The 17,025-nt window shown below is 43.8% G+C and overlaps 1 protein-coding gene across 6 annotated transcripts in view; it reads right to left on the bottom strand.

The window, feature by feature from the left end:
- The window catches only part of COMMD1 (copper metabolism domain containing 1), a 102,575-nt gene that overhangs the window by 75,126 nt on the left and 10,424 nt on the right, over positions 1-17,025 (bottom strand). Inside the window, exon 1 of one of the 6 annotated variants that reach the window (XM_042445390.1) lies at positions 8,220-8,346. The exons of the other annotated variants lie outside the window; for them this stretch is intronic. Coding sequence (XP_042301324.1) covers positions 8,220-8,273 — 54 coding nt within the window. The 5' untranslated portion in view covers positions 8,274-8,346. Of the gene's footprint in view, positions 1-8,219; positions 8,347-17,025 lie in introns of those variants that run through there. 6 annotated transcript variants of the gene reach the window in all.

Here is a 17,025-nt window from a genome sequence, read left to right as displayed (position 1 = left end):
TATGTCTATGCAACTATGGAGTCTATGCAGCTAAACTCACTATTCCATTGTACAGACAACCCAACATCATTCACAGAAAAATGCTAGAGCTAGAAGGCAGCTTGCATGTGAAATCTGCATGTGCCTTGTTTGTGTGCTTCAGAGAAGATCTTTGGTGTGAGCCAGCAAGACAACTATTAATAGTCTTAAATGTTGTTCTTACCATCAGCAGAGGGTTCTTGATGCGATTTTAATTTCTTTCCTTGATTAGTAGACATTAACAGGTTAGATGGTTATTGGCATGGTACATTACGTACAAGGCCTCAAATTGAATTAGGTACCAGAACACTAGATATAAATTATTTTCTATTAAACCAAATAGTGCGGCAACTTAATAGACCAGCTTTCCACTGACTTGAGCTGTGTGTTCTAATGAACCTATTTGCAAAAGGCTCAAGAAAACAGAAACATGCCCATGTAGACTTAATCACGAGTTAATGAACATTAAAAATGTCAAACTTTTTTTAAATGTGAAGTCAAAGGCTTTCATGGCCGGCATCCATAGTTTTTTGTGGGTTTTCAGGCTCTGTGGCCATGTTCTAGAAGAGTTCTTCCTGATGTTTCGCCAGCATCTGTGACTGGCATCTTCAGAGAATGCTAACCTGGAAGAGAGTGGGTATATATATACTGTGTGACCCACCAGGGTCCTCCTCACCCAGGGTCACAGTACACCCCACTGTCTTCCAAATTTCTCAAGGAAGAATATGGTTAAAATGCCACAAACTGATGGCAATACATTTCAAAACCAAGAGCACCTCTAAATTGGAAGCCTCTTAGCAACTCTGCTTCCAGCCTTTTTGATTTCAATAGTTCTTTGCCCTCATGTGTTCCAAGCCTCTGCTGTAGTGTATTAAGTTTCCACTTTCAAGAGCCAAGATGATCTGCTGACGCATTGCCGTTTAATTTTGTAGCAACCATTGTTATATAACCAAGTCATACATAGCTACAGAGAGGATTTGAATTATAACACATTAAGTTTGTAATATTAAGTATGCATGTATCTATTAGAATAGACGTATTCTGGCTGTTCTCCATCATCTTCTTTTGACCCATTCCTAAACTCACAAATATGTCAGCTCACTACTGGTCCCACTATCACTACTATTCCTGAACAGTTTTTTTAAAACCCTCATAGGCCATTTGTCTATGAAACTGTTTTAAAAGCTGCAGTTAATTAATTCATGTTCTCGTCATTTGTAAAGCTTTCTTTGCAGCTGTTTTATTACAAAAGTAGAATACATATGGTTCCCAGGGCTCTACCATCCAACAACGGCCAGAAACATATCTACATCAATCATGTTGAATCAAACACTTCGAACTATATCCGTCTCTATTGCTGACTTGCTCTACACTTGGTTAAGTAGAACACCCACAACACTGAAAAAGGCTAAAGATTCATTCATGTGGATGGCCTTGTCCTTTTGATGTTCACAGTGATTTTCCATTCCTGTGATAATCCAGTCCACCTCTGAATGAGGCACAGATGAGTAATATGCAGCCCCAAAAAGAGACACTTCTGCTTTTGCTCATAGAGGTAAATGTTTGTGAGAAGACAACAGCAGTCATTTTGCTTCCTTGGGCCTTTGCTGTCTTATTATAAACATGTGATATGGCTTTATTTTGAGACAAGACATCAACTAGAAAAATGATCCAAAGTAGGGATGGGCAAATATGGCTCTTCCAATGTTTTCAGCCTATAGATGCCATCAGTCCTAGTCATCCCAGTCAGCAATGAATGTGTTAGAAGAGCTTCTGTCCAAAAGCATCTGAAAGGTTATAGCTACGTGTTGTGTGGCAACTAAAAAAGCCAATGCAATCCTAGGCTGAATCATAGAAAAATGTGGCTATATCAAGGGAAGTAATAGTACCAGTCTATTCTGCACTGGTCAAGCCTCACTGGTACTTACTGTGGCCAGCTGTGGGCATACAATTCAAAATGATAATAATTAATTAATAATTTAATTTATTTCTATACCGCTATTCCAGGGATCACAGCGGTGTACAACAGCAAGTAAACATACATGATGTTGACAGTTGCAGCATGTCCAGAGGAGGGTGATCAAATGGTGAAAGGTCTAGAAGTCATGCCCTATGAGGAACGACTTAGGAGGCTGGGAATGTTTAGCCTTGAGAAGAGAAGGTTAAGAGGTGATATGATAGCTCTGTTAAAATATTTGAAGGGATGTCATATTGAGGATGGGGCAGGTTGTTTTCTGCTGCTGCAAGAGTAGGACACGGAGCAATGGATGCATATAGAAAAAGAGATTCCACATAACATCAGGAAGAACTTCCTGACAGTAAGAGCTGTTTGAACGTGGAACACAGACCCTCAGAGAGTGGTGGAGTCTCCTTCTTTGGAGGTTTTTAACAGAGACTGGGTGGGGCATTTATTGTGGTGCTTTGATTGTGTGTTCCTGCATGTCAAGAGGTCAGACTGGGTGGCCCTTGAGGTCTCTTCAAATTCTATGATAGTATGATTTTACTATGCCATGGTATTTGATGGGACTTGAGCATTCACAGATTTTGGAATCCAGGGGTGGGGGGGATCCTGGAACCAAACCCTACTGGATACCAGAGGCCCACCATAGTCAAAGGTGGTTTCCCTGTTCTTCCTATGAATCCAAGAAGAAATAAATACATAGAATGGCTTCAAAGGTCTTAGCTGAAATGCAATACATGACCAGCTCATTTTATATTCAGGCAAAAACAGTCATAAGAGGAGAGAACTAAGGAGCTGGATAGCTTAGCCTGGAGAAGAGATGGTTAATAGGTGATATGATAGCCCTGTTTAAGTATCTGAAGGGGTGTCATATTCAGAATGGGAGCAAACTTGTTTTCTGCTGCTTCTGAGTACGGACACGGAATAATGGATGCAAGCTACAGGAAAATAGATCCACCTCAACATTAGGAGGAACTTCCTGACAGTAAGGGCTGTTCGACAGTGGCACACACTCCCTCAGAATGTAGTGGAGTGTCCTTCTTTGGAGGTCTTTAAACAAAGGCTGGATGGCCATCTGTCAGAGTCCTTTTATTGATGTTTCCTGCATGGCAGGGGGGTGGACTGGATGGCCCTGTAGTCTCTTCCAACTCTATGAGTCTTGTTTTCTATGAAAAGACAGGAAGTAGGAAGTAGGAATAAACTGACATTCTCACAATGAAGGCTATAATGTGTGGCCACTCAGATATTTGTTCTGGGATCAATGGTATTACATTTGTTTATAGCTGCTCTGAAGGTACGCAAACAGTGAGCTGGCCATGGTTTGTGGCGAAGACCAAATTTTCAGCATTGTAAAAACAAAGTAGCAGGGCATGACAATTTGTGTGAATGGCGTCACAGGAAGATTCCGTTCAAATAAAACCAGTCAGGGATTGACAAAAAAAAGTCCCATGCATTCTGGAGCCTCCAAGCTATCCCATTGCATTTGCACAGATCTCTTCTCTTCATGGCATTTCCTCCCTAAAAAACAGAATTACAGTATGTGCACCATTTTCCCAATGAAGAGAACTTTGGGAAGCCCTATTAGTTCTATAAAGAGGATGCTTCCAATCAAAATACTACTTCCAAGAACACTATTGTCATCAGAGGCAAGATGGAACCCTGTGCCTTTACAATTTAAGTGATTTCCAGGATGCTTCCTGGAGTGTTATTAGCTGCAGAACACGGCTAAGGTTTTTTAGTGAGCATGACATTTCATTTTTTACTCCTGTTTAAAAGCTGTAAAATTGCATGAAAATAAGTAGGTACCACTTCAGTGTGAAGGTAACAGTGTTCTATGCAGTCATGCTGGCCACATGATTAAAGTCATCTTTCACACACTCTACCTCTTTGCTTAGTAAACAGGATGAGTGCTGACCTACAGTCAGACATGACTTGGACAACCTTGTCAAAGAGGAAACCTTTATCTTTACATTTAGTTAATACCCCAGAGAAGAGGTCAAAATTCAAATGACCTTATATGATTTGAAAGTTGGGCCAAAACTAATACATGAATTTAAACAGGGAGAAAGTAAGGTACTACAGTTGGCAGAAAAACATTAATGTACAGTTATAGGATGGGGGACACCTGACTTGACAACAGATATGTGAAAAAAGATCTAGGAGTCTTAGTGGACCAAATGTGAACATGAGCCAACGCTGTGTGTGGCAGCTGAAAAAGCCAATGTTCTTCTTGGCTGATCAATAGAAGCAAAGTGTCTAGATCAAGGGAAATTGTGCCACTCTATTCTGATTTGGTCATGTGTCACCGGTATACTCTGTCCACTGGTGACTTCAGTGTAATGTGCCTGGTTATATCCTGCTCTACATGGGGCTGCCTTTGAAGAGTGTTCGAAACTTCAGCTGGCCGAAAGAGCTGTAGCCAGCTGTTAACTGGGGCAGGTTCCAGAGACCACACAATGCCCCTGTTGAAACAACTCCATTGGCTGCCGTTTGTTTCTGGCACAATTCAAAGAGCTATATTGCTCAGGTGCAGGCTATTTGGCAGACCGTCTTCCTGTATGAAGACCCAGGCTCTGAGATCCTCTGGAGTGCCTTTCTCTCTCGTCTGCCCCACCATCACAAGCATGGTTGGTAGGGATGTGAGAGAGGGCCTTCTCAGTGGCTGCCCCTAGACTTAGAATTCCCTTCACAGGGAGACCAGAATGGCTCCTTCCTTGTTGGCCTTCCGCAGACAGGGAATGGCTCCTTCCTTGTTGGCCTTCCACTGACAGGCTAAGACCCCTTTTAAGACAGGCTTTTAAAACAGAAGTTTGTAAAGGACCGGCTTGGGTTGTTATTTTCAAGTGTTTTAACAGTTTTTATCTTTTAAAAGTATATTTGTTGCTTTAAATAGTTCTATTTTATATTGATAACATTCCTTTTTAATGCATTTCTTGTTTTTAACTGAATTGGGTTTTTTAAAAATATGTTGAGCCACTGGGGTCCTGGTTTCTGGGAAAAGTTGGGATGCAAATAAATATAATAATAAATTTGGTCGAGGATAAAGAAATTATGGTGAACAGCTGACTGAATCTGTAAAGCTAACAGTTTATTTATTGGCAAACATATTCTTCAGGCAACTTATAATGGATATCACCTGATGGCCAATATAGAATCAGACTACATTGGAAGAACATGTAGAAGCTCCATTCTCTCTGCTGCAAACCAGAAGCAGATTAGTACCAGCCCATCAGCTGCTACTATCAAGGGATATTAGGATGAAGTGGAAACACGTTTTACGTGAGAGAACACCTCTTTAGGAATGTCTCAGGTCTTCCAGTGCAACTCTGTGGTCAACATCTGCCAGACATTGACCACAGAATTGCACTGGAGGAGCTACAAGGCCTAGCAGAGTGTTCTCTCTAGGAATCTCTAGGTCCTTCAGTGCGATTTTTGGTTAAAGTTGAACTGGAAGACCTAGATATTCTAGAGACAACTATTAAATAAAATCCACGAATATTCAAACCCGCAAAAGTCAAAGCCCCAATATCAGTAGAAGGTAAAGTGTACTGGGAAGCTCAGTTACACTAAAATGATTTCGTTGCCATCTAGAGATGAAAGTGAAATTGTCCCAGTGATAATTGAATTAGGGAAATTATGGTACAGTTATGGTCTGCACTGGAGAAAAAAAATAGTATGAGGCATTTTACCTTTCAAAAACCAGATTGTCTATTCATATATCAACATTCATTTTGAAATCCATGAAATTGTATTTTTGGGGCACCTTGTACAATTTCTTCAGTACATGGAGTCATCTGCAACTGCCCCTGCCCCCCACGCTGCCCCCACTATACCCGCACCCTCTCACCCCCCCCCCAGGTGCACTAGCACCCTCTTGCTTTCCTCCACATTGTGCTTGTCCCCCATTCCCATCCAGGATGGCGCAGGGAGAGCGTTGCAGGGGACCCAAACAGTGTGGGGAAGCAGGGACGTAGCCAGGATTTTAGGAAGGAGTTCCAGACTAATGCCACCATTATAATGGGGCTTGGGCGCGGCAACGCAGCAGCTGCACCATTCATTTTTCTAATGGAAGGGGGTCCGGACCCCAAGAAACCCCCCTCCCTTGGCTACGTCCCTGGCAGAAGGGTGTGAACGTATTGCAGCACCTCTTACTTTTACTCTCAAGAGATGGTGTGGCAACTGAACAAAGGCAGTGGCTGCTTTCATCACTGTGCGTAGCCAAGGAAGGCAGTGCATGTTTGTCTAAATCTAAAGTGATATTTACCATCCTTTCATAGATCAGTCTCCATGCTAAAAAATAAAAGGATACAAAATCTGACCATTAAAAAACAGGTGTGAAACATGCAGGAATCATTTGCGCTGCCTTGAAGTTACATCCACCCACGCAAAAGAATCTAGTGGGAGACTTCTATAGAAACTGATGAACTACAATTACTACGCTTCTTTTCTGTTAGACTCAATCAGATTTAGATTTGTTTCCCTCTACTGACATTAAATGAAAGCCAAGAAGATAATTGCCATTATTGCTGCTTTGTTTTCACTGCCCCTACTGTGCTATGCTCCAGTCTTGTTGCATTTCATGAAACTGTGGCTCTAATTTTATATGTCTTTCCTAGGATGCATCCAAACTGCAGAATAAAATACTGTAGCTGAAATCTGAAATCACTTTAACTGCCATGACACTCTCCTAAAGAATCCTGGGATTTTAGTGTGGCGAGGCACCAGAGCTCTTGGACAGACCGGACTCATACCTCACCTCACTACCACACACCCCAGTATTTCACAGGATGGAGCCATAACTGTTAAAGTAGTGTCAAACTGCTTCATTTCTGCAGCATGGCATGCTGATAGTCTATACGTTCATAAAGGAGCCACAGGAAATGTGTTATGGAATTTTGTTAGTGCCTTCGTTTCTGATTTCTGGCGGCTCTAAGGAAAACCTATCATGGTGAGGGGGACTGCCACTACCTCTGCTCTGAGGCTGAGAGAGCATGACTTGCCCAAGGACACCTTGTAGGTTTCCAAGGTGAGTTTGGAGTGCTGGAATCTTGAGCTGAAAATGTTAACATTCAAAGCCTTCCGGAGTCAGCCATGGCGCAGTCGACTCTTGCCCAGTCCCAAAGGGATGGCAAGTGGGCACCGGCAGGAGAGCTTGCTTTTCTCTCTTTCTCTTTCCAGGCGCACTGCTCAGTGGTGCCAGCAGTGGCGTCACTAAGGTCGCATCTTCCCAGTGCCATAACTCATGGTTTCATCCCCCCATTCAACTCTTCCCATACCACACCTCCAGATCACTTAGTCATATTTTTGTTACTAATGTTACTCATTAATAGTAATTCCCATGTATGACTGATTGTAATGGCATAGTTTGCAACTAAACAACCAGCCCAAGTTAAATCATACCTTTAAAGTACAAAATCATACACCACAGATGAATGTATTTACTGTATATGCACATTGTTTCATGTGGAAGGATTCCAGCATATACAGTAGTCTGTAAAGTCAGCATGTGGAGAGATCTTGTGGCACCTTTGAGACTGACAAAGAAGCTGCAGAATGACCTTTTGCAGATGCCAGTCTGCTTCCTCAGATGCATCTAAGACTGTAGTCTAGGGAAGCTCATGCTCCAACTTCTTTCTTTCAGTTGGTCTCAAAGGTGCTACAAGATCTCTCTACATATTGTTTTCGTGTGGTTAAGTGAAATTGGTACAGTGTGATGTTTCCAAAGAAGATTTAACAATATTTTTTAAATTCAAGGTTTTAAACATGTGTTGTGTGTGTGTGTGTGTGCGCGCGCGTGTAAATTTGTATGTTTTTAAACCAGGGGCCCCTTTCTCTCTTCCTACTGGGCTTCCTCCCACTTACACCATCTCTTCAGCATTACTGGAATTTATAGTGTGCTTCTACCACTTGAATGCTCTGGCTGCCTCCTGTTGCATTGCTGGGTTTGCAGTTCAGGAGGGGCCATTTAGAATTCTCAGCCTGAGAGCTATGGCTTCACTGGACTACCAGACCCATAATGACAACGGGATGAAACAGAGCAGTGAAAGTAGTAGAGCAGCACTATAAGAGGGTAGTGCAGTAATGTGGTAAAAAGTCTATGGATTCTGGGAGTTGGAGTTTGTTGTGGGCCACAACAGACTCCAACTCCCAGAATTCCATAGCAATGAGCCAAACAAAGACTCAAAGCGCTGCCAACCGGTATCTCTCTAGTGCGGATGTAGCCGAGTCTCCCATCCCTCACCTTGAGGAGGCCGGCGGCCTTGGCTCGCAGGGCGGCGAACTCCTGCGGGGCCATGTCCGGGTAGAGCTGCTCCCTCGCAGCTCCTCCGTGATCTCCTTTTTGCCGTAATAGGCGGCCCGGGCGACGCCATTCAAGAGCCCAAGGAAAGGCTTGGAGGCTTCCGCAGCAGGAGCCGCCCATTTTTAGGCCAGGCCGCTGAGCCAGGCCTAGGCGCCCCCTGCTGGCCCTGTAGCAGCTCCATTGAAAAGCCTTGGGTCACGTCCGGTCCTCCATTTCAGCTTCTGTCCGGGAGGAAGTTCATAACGTCCTCCAATTTTTAGCATTGGGACCCCCAAACTGTGCTCTTTATTAAGGGATTTTTAGGGACTTCAGCTCCCAGAATCCCAGGCGTTGGTCAAATGGCTGAGGCTTCTGGGAACTGAAGTCCAAAGTCTCTTACTTAAAGGGCACAGTTTGGGGACCACTGCTGAACCCTTGATATCATAACAGTGGTCCTCACAACTGTCCCTTGATTAAAGGATTTGGACTTCAGCTCCCAGAATCCCAGAATATGGCCAACATAGCTGGGGTTTCTGGAGCTGAGGTCCAAAATCTCTTAAAGGGCACAGTTTGAGGTCCACTATCTAAGGTGATTCTATCATGAGGTTACTTTTCAGATTTAGAATCATAGGCCCAGTACAGACTGTCGAAAAGCAGAAGTCTGGGGCCAATTTTAGGGCTAGGGGTTGCAAGCGACTGCACATGCTCCTGAGCTTCTACTGCGTGGCCAGGCACATCATGGCGCAGCCCCATCCACGTGGGGCCTGCTGTGATGATGCAGAAGTGGCACAGCAGCTAAACGGTGCGATGCGATGGGTGCATGTTCATTGCGGTGTGTGAGTGCTCCATAAGTGCACTCATGGCAGACCCACCGCGCAGACTAAAAAGAGCCTGCTTTTAGTGGTTCTTTTTTAGTTCTGAAGGAGGCCGCATGTTTTGGTTGGTGCAGCCTCTGTCAGGAGTTAAAACGGGCGGCACCAGCCTGCCTGATTGGGGTGGTGTGTCAAGCCCCATAGAATAGAATCATAGAGTTGGATAGACCTCCAGGGCCATCCAATCCAACCCTGTCATGCAGGAAGACCAATCAAAGCACCCACAATAGATGGCCATCCGCCTCTCTTTAAAAGACCTCCAAAGAGAGGGACTCCACCACTCTCCAAGAGAGTAAGTTGTACTGTTAAACAGCTCTTACTGTCAGGAAGTTTCTCCTAATGTTGAGGTGGCATCTCTTTTCCTCTGTTTGTTTAGAGAAGGTTTGCCACTGCCTTCTCCTGAGGCTGAGGGGTGTGGACTTGCCCAAAGTCACCCAGCAGGTTTCCATGGCTGAGCTTGGATCAAACCTTGGTCTCCAGAGTGACAGTCCAACACTCAAACCACAACAACGCACTGGCTCTCTGAATTTACATTTATATGAGCTTTTATTTAGTAATGTCTTACATTTTTCTGAAGCCCTACATTTTGCTGTGCCTTGTCCCTCCTTTGCAGTGAGGACATCTGGTCACTTGACGTGGTACAACAGCGAACATATAAAGTACCATTCAACAACAAACCAGCAGAGATTTATTATATAAATCACTCCCTCTTAACCAAGGGTCACACAGTGTATATATACCCCACTCACTTCCATGCCACCATTCTCTGAAGATGCCAGCCACAGATGCTGGCGAAATGTCAGGAATTAAACTCTTCCAGAACATGGCCACATAGCCTGAAAACCCACCACCAAACCCCTATGAAAACACATTATTCCTTTTCCTCCAAAGTGAATTCAGTTTGACTCACAGGGAGAAAATCTCATTTACCAAGAATCACATCCATCATTTATTGGTTTATAGCCTGCCTTTCTCCCTAAATGGGAATCAAGATGGCTGTTTTAAAAATTGAAGAATAAACAGCATCAGCCACAGTGATGTCAAGATTAACATAACATCAAGAGGAGTCCATCAAGGCAGGTCTGGAATAGCAAAGGCTTTCTTGCTCTGGGTGACACCAAATCCCCTCTGGAGAGGGGAAGCCGTAGGGTTTAAACTGTGGATGACCAAATATCACATTTTTAATGGAGGCTGCATCCGCACTGCAGAAACAATCCAGTTTGAGACTGCTTTAACTGCCATGGCTTCCATGCCTGGAATTTGTAGTTTATTGTGTGACACCAGAGCTCTCTGACAGAGAAGCAAATGTCTCACAAAACTACAGTTCCCAGAATTCTTTAGCATTGAGCCAGGGCAGTTAAAATGGTCTCAAACTGGATTGCTTCTGCAGGGTGTGTTTCTAACTGACGAGATGTTTACTGTTTAAGTTAGATGCAGAGGAGGAAGGAGGCTGCGTCTGCATTGCAGACATAATCCAAGTGGACACCCAGTTTAAATGCCATGGCTCCATGCTATGGAATCCTGGGATTTGTAGTTCATTGTGGGCACCAGAGCTCTCTCCAGACAGAGAAGGCTGTCTCTCCAAACTTACAATTCCCAAATTCCTATCATTGAGCCATGGAGGGCAGCTATTGGAGGAACCAGTGCTGCAAGGCCTGGTTGGAGCAGAGCCGGCGTTTTGAGATAGACAGGACCCTCCCCGTCGGTGACGTCACGCCTGCGCGACCGTTAGCGTCCTGGCGAAGGAAGGCCCCCTACCTCTCCCGTCTCTGCTGGTCGCTTTCTGGAGCTTCTCGGCGGTTGTGGTGTGCGCGGAGGCAATCCGGTCCATGCGGGGCCCAGGGAGCGCGGGCAGCGATGCCGGAGAACCTGAGCGCCAGGGCGGCCCCGGCCAACGCGGGGAACCGGGGATCCGCAGGGAACCGCGGCTCCTACCAGGACAGGGACAAGCCTACCCAGATCCGCTTCAGCAACATCTCGCCGCGCAAAGGTAGGCCTTGGGTTTGTTCTCTTCTTCTGCCGCAAGCGGCAGGCCCAGGCTGGCGCTTCCCAATGATTCCCTATGGGCAAGTCTTCCCCAATGACTCCTTATGGGCAAGCCTTCTCCAATGATTCCTAGGGCAAATAGTCCCCTATGATTCTTTTGGGCAGGTGTAGTCCCCAATGGTTTCCTATGGCAAGTCTTCCCCAATGACTCCTTATGGACAAGTCTTCTCCAATGTTCCCTATGGCAATTATTCCCCATGATTCTCTATGGGCAAATAGTCCCCCATTGATTCTTTATGGGCAAGTAGTCCCTAATGACTCCTTATGGGCAGCTCTTCTCTCCAATGATTTCCCCTATGGGCAAATAGTCCCCTAATGGATTCTTTCATGGGCAGAAAGCCTTCTCCAATGTATTCCCTATGGGCCAACTATGTCCCCCTATGATATCGTTATGGGCAAGTCTTCCTCGCAATGTTCCCTATGGGCAATTATTCCCCAATTGAATTCTCTGATGGGCCAAGGTCTCTGCTCCAATGATCTCTCTATGGGCGTTTATTCGCCCATTGATGTCTTTATGTGGCAAGTAGTCCCTAAATGGTTCCTATGGGCAAAGTTGTTTCTATAGATTCCCTATGGGCAAGTCTTCTGAAATGATATCTCTAACTAGGGCATCCTGGGAATTGTAGTCATGCGTCCGACAGGAGAGAGCTCTGGGGCCATCACCAACACTGCACACACCGAGAGGGTAGGGAACCAGGTTCCACTCCTCCACCCAATTTGCAATCTGGGGGAGTGTACTTTAGTCTACGGAAAGCTGCATACTGCCGCGAACTTTTTTCTTTCACTTAACAGTAGTCTTTAAGGTGCTATTAAGATCTCTTTACATACTGATCCTCGCAAGCTATCTATTACCATTTGAATAATATCCTAATAAATCAATAATAATATGCATCTGAGGAAGTAGGCTGACGCCATAGGGAAAGCTCCTTCTGCCAACTTCTTTCCTTTCCAGGTTCTGTCTACAAAGGGTGAATACAAGATCTCTCTACATTTGATCCTGCAGACTATTATATACCTTTGAATACTAGTGTATTATTATTATTATTATATTATTCAGCATCTTAAAGATAGTGGACTGTTATGTCTAAGAAAGCTGCATGGCTGGCGCCAAGATCTTTGCTTTCGTGAGTTCCAAAGAGGCTACCAAGAATCTCTCTCTGTAATTATTATATGTATCTATCATTATATCCAACTGCTCTTGAGGAATTAGATTTGTTTTTACTCTGTGAAATGTCTCCTGTTTAGCCAAACTTGCTTATTCTTTCTGTTAGTCCTCAACAAGGTGCTACAAGCACTGGCCTGCTTACATACTGATCCTGCGGCACTAAACATGGCTATAGCTCTTTTTTTGAATTCAGGAGGGACCATACTAAACAAAAAAAAACTATGGGGGATACTTGTCCCATAGGGAAAGCATACTTTTGCTTCACTGGAGAATCATTGCGGAACTATTGATAGCTCATAGGGAAACCATTGGAGAATACTGTGCCCACAGGGAAGGTTGGGCATGAGTATTTTCCAATGATTATTCTCATGGGCCAAATATAGGTTTCCCTATGGGCAAGTATTTTCCAATGAAAAAAATTCTCTAAATGGAGCCAGATTGGTTTTACCCTGTGAGCAGTACAGTCACATTTATTTTAGTTGCGTCCCTAATGTCAGGCATGCCTACTAGGGGCAGAGTCATTGGTGTTTATTCTATCTTTCATTGTTACGCGGACGACCTTGGGTACGGGGAAAGACGTTACGAACTAGGGGCAGAGTCAGATTGTTATGGTTTATTCATTTCATTGTTAACTTACGACGACGACGTGTTACGTTACGACGACGGCTACGACGGACGGCCACCCTTCTTCCATAAGGGGACCCAAAGCGGCTCACAAACAGAAGGTAGATGGCCATTAGAAGTGGTCCCAAACGGCTTTATTCTGCCTGGTGTTTACCACGCGTTGAGGTTTGCCATTCATCGTCATATGCCTTTGGTAGCTGTTTAAGTGGCAATTGTGCTGGTATTCAGTCGTGGTGCACAGGGCCAGTTTACCCCTGTTTCACATCACCCTTCATTGTCATTTGGCTCCCATCCTGAGAAACCCTGAGATTTGTGGTTTATGTGGAGGTTGCTCGCAGTAGATTATAATATACCCTGGGGAAGAGTTCAGTTTTAGGCAGTACATATAAATCGACATCCACATGAAAAAGATTCGGATACATTAGTTAGATTGTATTGTCTTGGACTGGGAAAACTCAACCTGCCGCCCCCGTCACTAGAATAGAGAACTGCTTGTAGTTGTTGTGTTTTTTTAGATCATGCGCCCATGCAGTCAAATGCGTTGTAGGGTGTTACTAATTGAAACTGTGTAGTGTAGTTCCTGTCGGTCGTTGGGGTTGTACACAAGGAGTAAGACCCACACAGATTTTCATTGGGCCTGTTACAGACCGCCAAAATAAGCTGGCTGGTTGGGGGTTCGAGGTCACAGTGGAGGTGTGGTGTGTTTCAATGATGCATGCGTCCTAATAAAGAGTCCAGAGTCACACAAAACCAAAGAACCTAAGAACTGGAGTGTGTGCTTTGGTGTGGCTTCGTTGACTCTTCGCGTAGGACTCATGCCATCATGTGAAACCACCCATTACCTCCACTTGTGACTTGAAGCAGCTTTATTTTGGCTGTCTGTAAACAGGCCATTATTATTCCCTTTTTAAGCTGCCTTTGCTGTTGTGTGAGGGTAGCAGATCCTTTGGAAACGGTCCGCTTGTTTTGAGACATGGTTGTTGCTGCAGTGGGGCTATTTATAAAGCATGATAGATAATGCAATGAAATGTTTTGAATTCTATGAATCCAAATTTGATGTTTGTGATATTTAGGGGCGTGGGCAGGTTTTGAGATACAGGCAGCAAGCGAGCTATGAGGCATCTTGTTTCCCTGCACAATGGCCACAAAGATTGCTGGTTGGTGGAAGCAAAACCATGAGTTGTCAACAGCATCTTTATCTTTGGCGTTTTGGTCGCAGTGAAGTGGTACTAAAAACTGCCTCTGTCACTTGGCAGTTAACATATAGGCAAGCAGAGTTGATAAGCCTCACTCATCGCAGTGGATTTGTTCTATCCCTGTAATCTCAGATAAGGGCATACGTCAATCTGTACCTTGAACATTTATCCACTGTTAAATTAATTTTATGTTGTTTTGGCCCAGTGTTCTCCAGTCTCAAGCTGATTTCTATTCCTGTTTCTCTGGCATGGTGCCATTCGCTAGCTTCTTCTACTTTACTGGTTAAACATGCTTTTCTATTCCATCATCTCAGTCATGTCCATCAAGGATGTTTAACCGGTACCCATCCAGACTTCATCAAGGATGATCCAGTAAGAAAAAAAAACATCTACTTCTACTTACTTTCTCTAAACTGAGCATAATTTCATGCATGTCCTGATGATACGTTGCCTTTTATGAAGCAAATAAACAGCGCCTAGGAGCATTGTTTACGATTTGCTTTTGTAGGGCAATTTGGCTTTCAATCCGCTCATTGCCTTTGTTGTTCCGTTCTAATACGTTTTGCTAGTAACAGATACTCCTTTTAAAAGATGTGGCAATGCAGTTGAACTGTGCATATGCCTAATGTGATATGTTTTATATTTCTTGTTTGCGCTTCATGTTTTATTCCCTGTTTATATCCCCTAGTAATGTTGTTTTTAACCAATTTTGTATATTGATGTTTTACTGGCATTTCTATTTTTGTAGCCGCTCTGATCACTCTTGTGGAAAAGCGGGATGACTAATGAAGAATTATTATTATATTATTGATTCATTATTCTTCCCAGTGTGGGGTTTGAAAAATAAGCTCACCTGTCCCCATCGTTTTGTCATGCCTAAATAAGAAATAATTTTCTCTTATTATTGTGAGCCAGAGTGGTTAGGGTGGTATTATGTACATTTCTCTTTTTTTACTCCCCAAAGAAAAATTAGCAAGACTACGGTAGCAAGTAAAAACATTGATTTGTAATGTACTGTACCTTCGTTTTAGCGGTTTGCAGATGCTGTTAGGAACTAGCCTTGGACCCACAAAGGAATGGATAAAATGGTTAAGTCTGGGTTTATGTATTTGACATAATAACAGCAGAACTTTAGTGCGTTTTTATCATACTATGCTACTTCCCATTGCTTCAGCATGTGCATTGCCGTGCTTTGCTGGATGTGGTTGAATATTTTGAGTGTTGAGTGTTAATGATAGAAATATTCTGAAGCCGAATTCCATACCTTACCAAGAATGATGTATATTGGTTTACGCAGAAACTGAACATGGTTGACAAAAACAAAGGATGGTCCGGGCTTGGTAATTTTTGCTCCAGATCACTTTTTGCCCACCCCCCCCCAGACCATAAACTGCGACCGAATTTGCCCAAAATCTGTACCCATGATGCACCTTGAAGGGTCTTTGTTACCTATTTCCCCCAACCAAAGTCAGGTCACTTCTGTAATTAAAAATGCACCTCGAGATTGGAAGATTGGTAGAGGTGTGCTTCCAGATCATCAGTACCTACCCAGTCCTGTGGCAAACCTTTCAAGACACCTTTTGGTATCGGCTTTGGAAAGTGGAGGAGTGACAAGGAGTGGGACATTATATTTAGGTGGAAGAAAGCCAGAGAAGCACTATGAAAAGAGCTTGCTTATATCAGTTGTGTGTTTTGCAAGCACACAGTTTTTTGCCCCATTGAACACACGACTTGCATCAATCTTTAATGTCTGAGGGGTGAAGTGGACATTTATTAGGTATAGACCAGCCCTTTGAATGGTTTTGGGGGATGACCAGTAAGCTGCAGGCATTTTTTATGTACTTATATGTATTTGTGGTGTGCACCACGCCGCATGCACAAACAGCTTCAAATCACCTGTCAATTTATGGAGACTCCAAGTTCATCAGAGGTGGTTTTGTCAGTTTCCTTCAGTGAAATACAGGGCCACAGCAGCCGGTATTATTTATGGTCCCCATCCAAATATTAACCCAGGGCTTAGCCTGGCCTTACTTCCAAGATCAGATCTGATCTGGTGCTTTGGGTATTTAGGCCTGCCTTTTATTATCTGCCTGTCTATCTATAAAAAAACATTATGGTTGTTGCACATTCACAACTATTCCTGCACAGAACTTGATTTTATAGTTCAACCATGATGTGTGGCAGCAACTTCAGAAAACTGAGCCAGGCTGGATCCTACACGGCCAAACTTCATTTTTGTCGGATTTGCGGAATTTCCATTTTTGGGTGGAGAGGGTCTGGAAAAGGCCCCCCCGCCAAACAAATGAGAGATGAAACTATATGACCATAGTGGAACAACAGTCCTATAGGAGGATCCAACATTACCAATGGCCAGTGTATCAAACATGAGTCCTCAGCACTACATCTGAAATAACTCCTCCAAGCCGGCGGATTATTCAAGTCAAACATAAAGTAATGGTTCCATGTCTAATACAAGATAGGGGCTTAGATGTTAGTGTGTTTGATCTTTCCATCGGTCACTAACATGTCCCGCAAAACCAATCGGGAGGCATTGTCTGTATCCAAGTTTAGCTTGTCCAACAAAATGACCAAAGCTATTTGTTCCATAATGAGCTGAAGTCAAATAGAAATGAATCTGGATAATCCATCTTGCCTAAGAAAACCCTTGAATGTTCGATATCACCCATTTCTATGTGTTCCACTCTGTGATATTGCCGACTGTGGTTAAAAATGTTCACAAATGGGTTTTAGTGCGGGCCATTTCAGCCTTAGATTTGTTTATTACTACTTTTGGCATGTGCGACACCTGGTCATTTGCAAATAAAGGGTTCACTACTCCTGTTATCGGCTTGGCCCAGTCAGTC

Source organism: Sceloporus undulatus, chromosome 1, assembly GCF_019175285.1.
Source record: "Sceloporus undulatus isolate JIND9_A2432 ecotype Alabama chromosome 1, SceUnd_v1.1, whole genome shotgun sequence".
Taxonomy (NCBI): Eukaryota; Metazoa; Chordata; class Lepidosauria; order Squamata; family Phrynosomatidae; genus Sceloporus; species Sceloporus undulatus.
The sequence above is the reverse complement of the archived record's forward strand: the minus strand, read 5'-3'. Positions and strand labels throughout refer to the sequence as shown.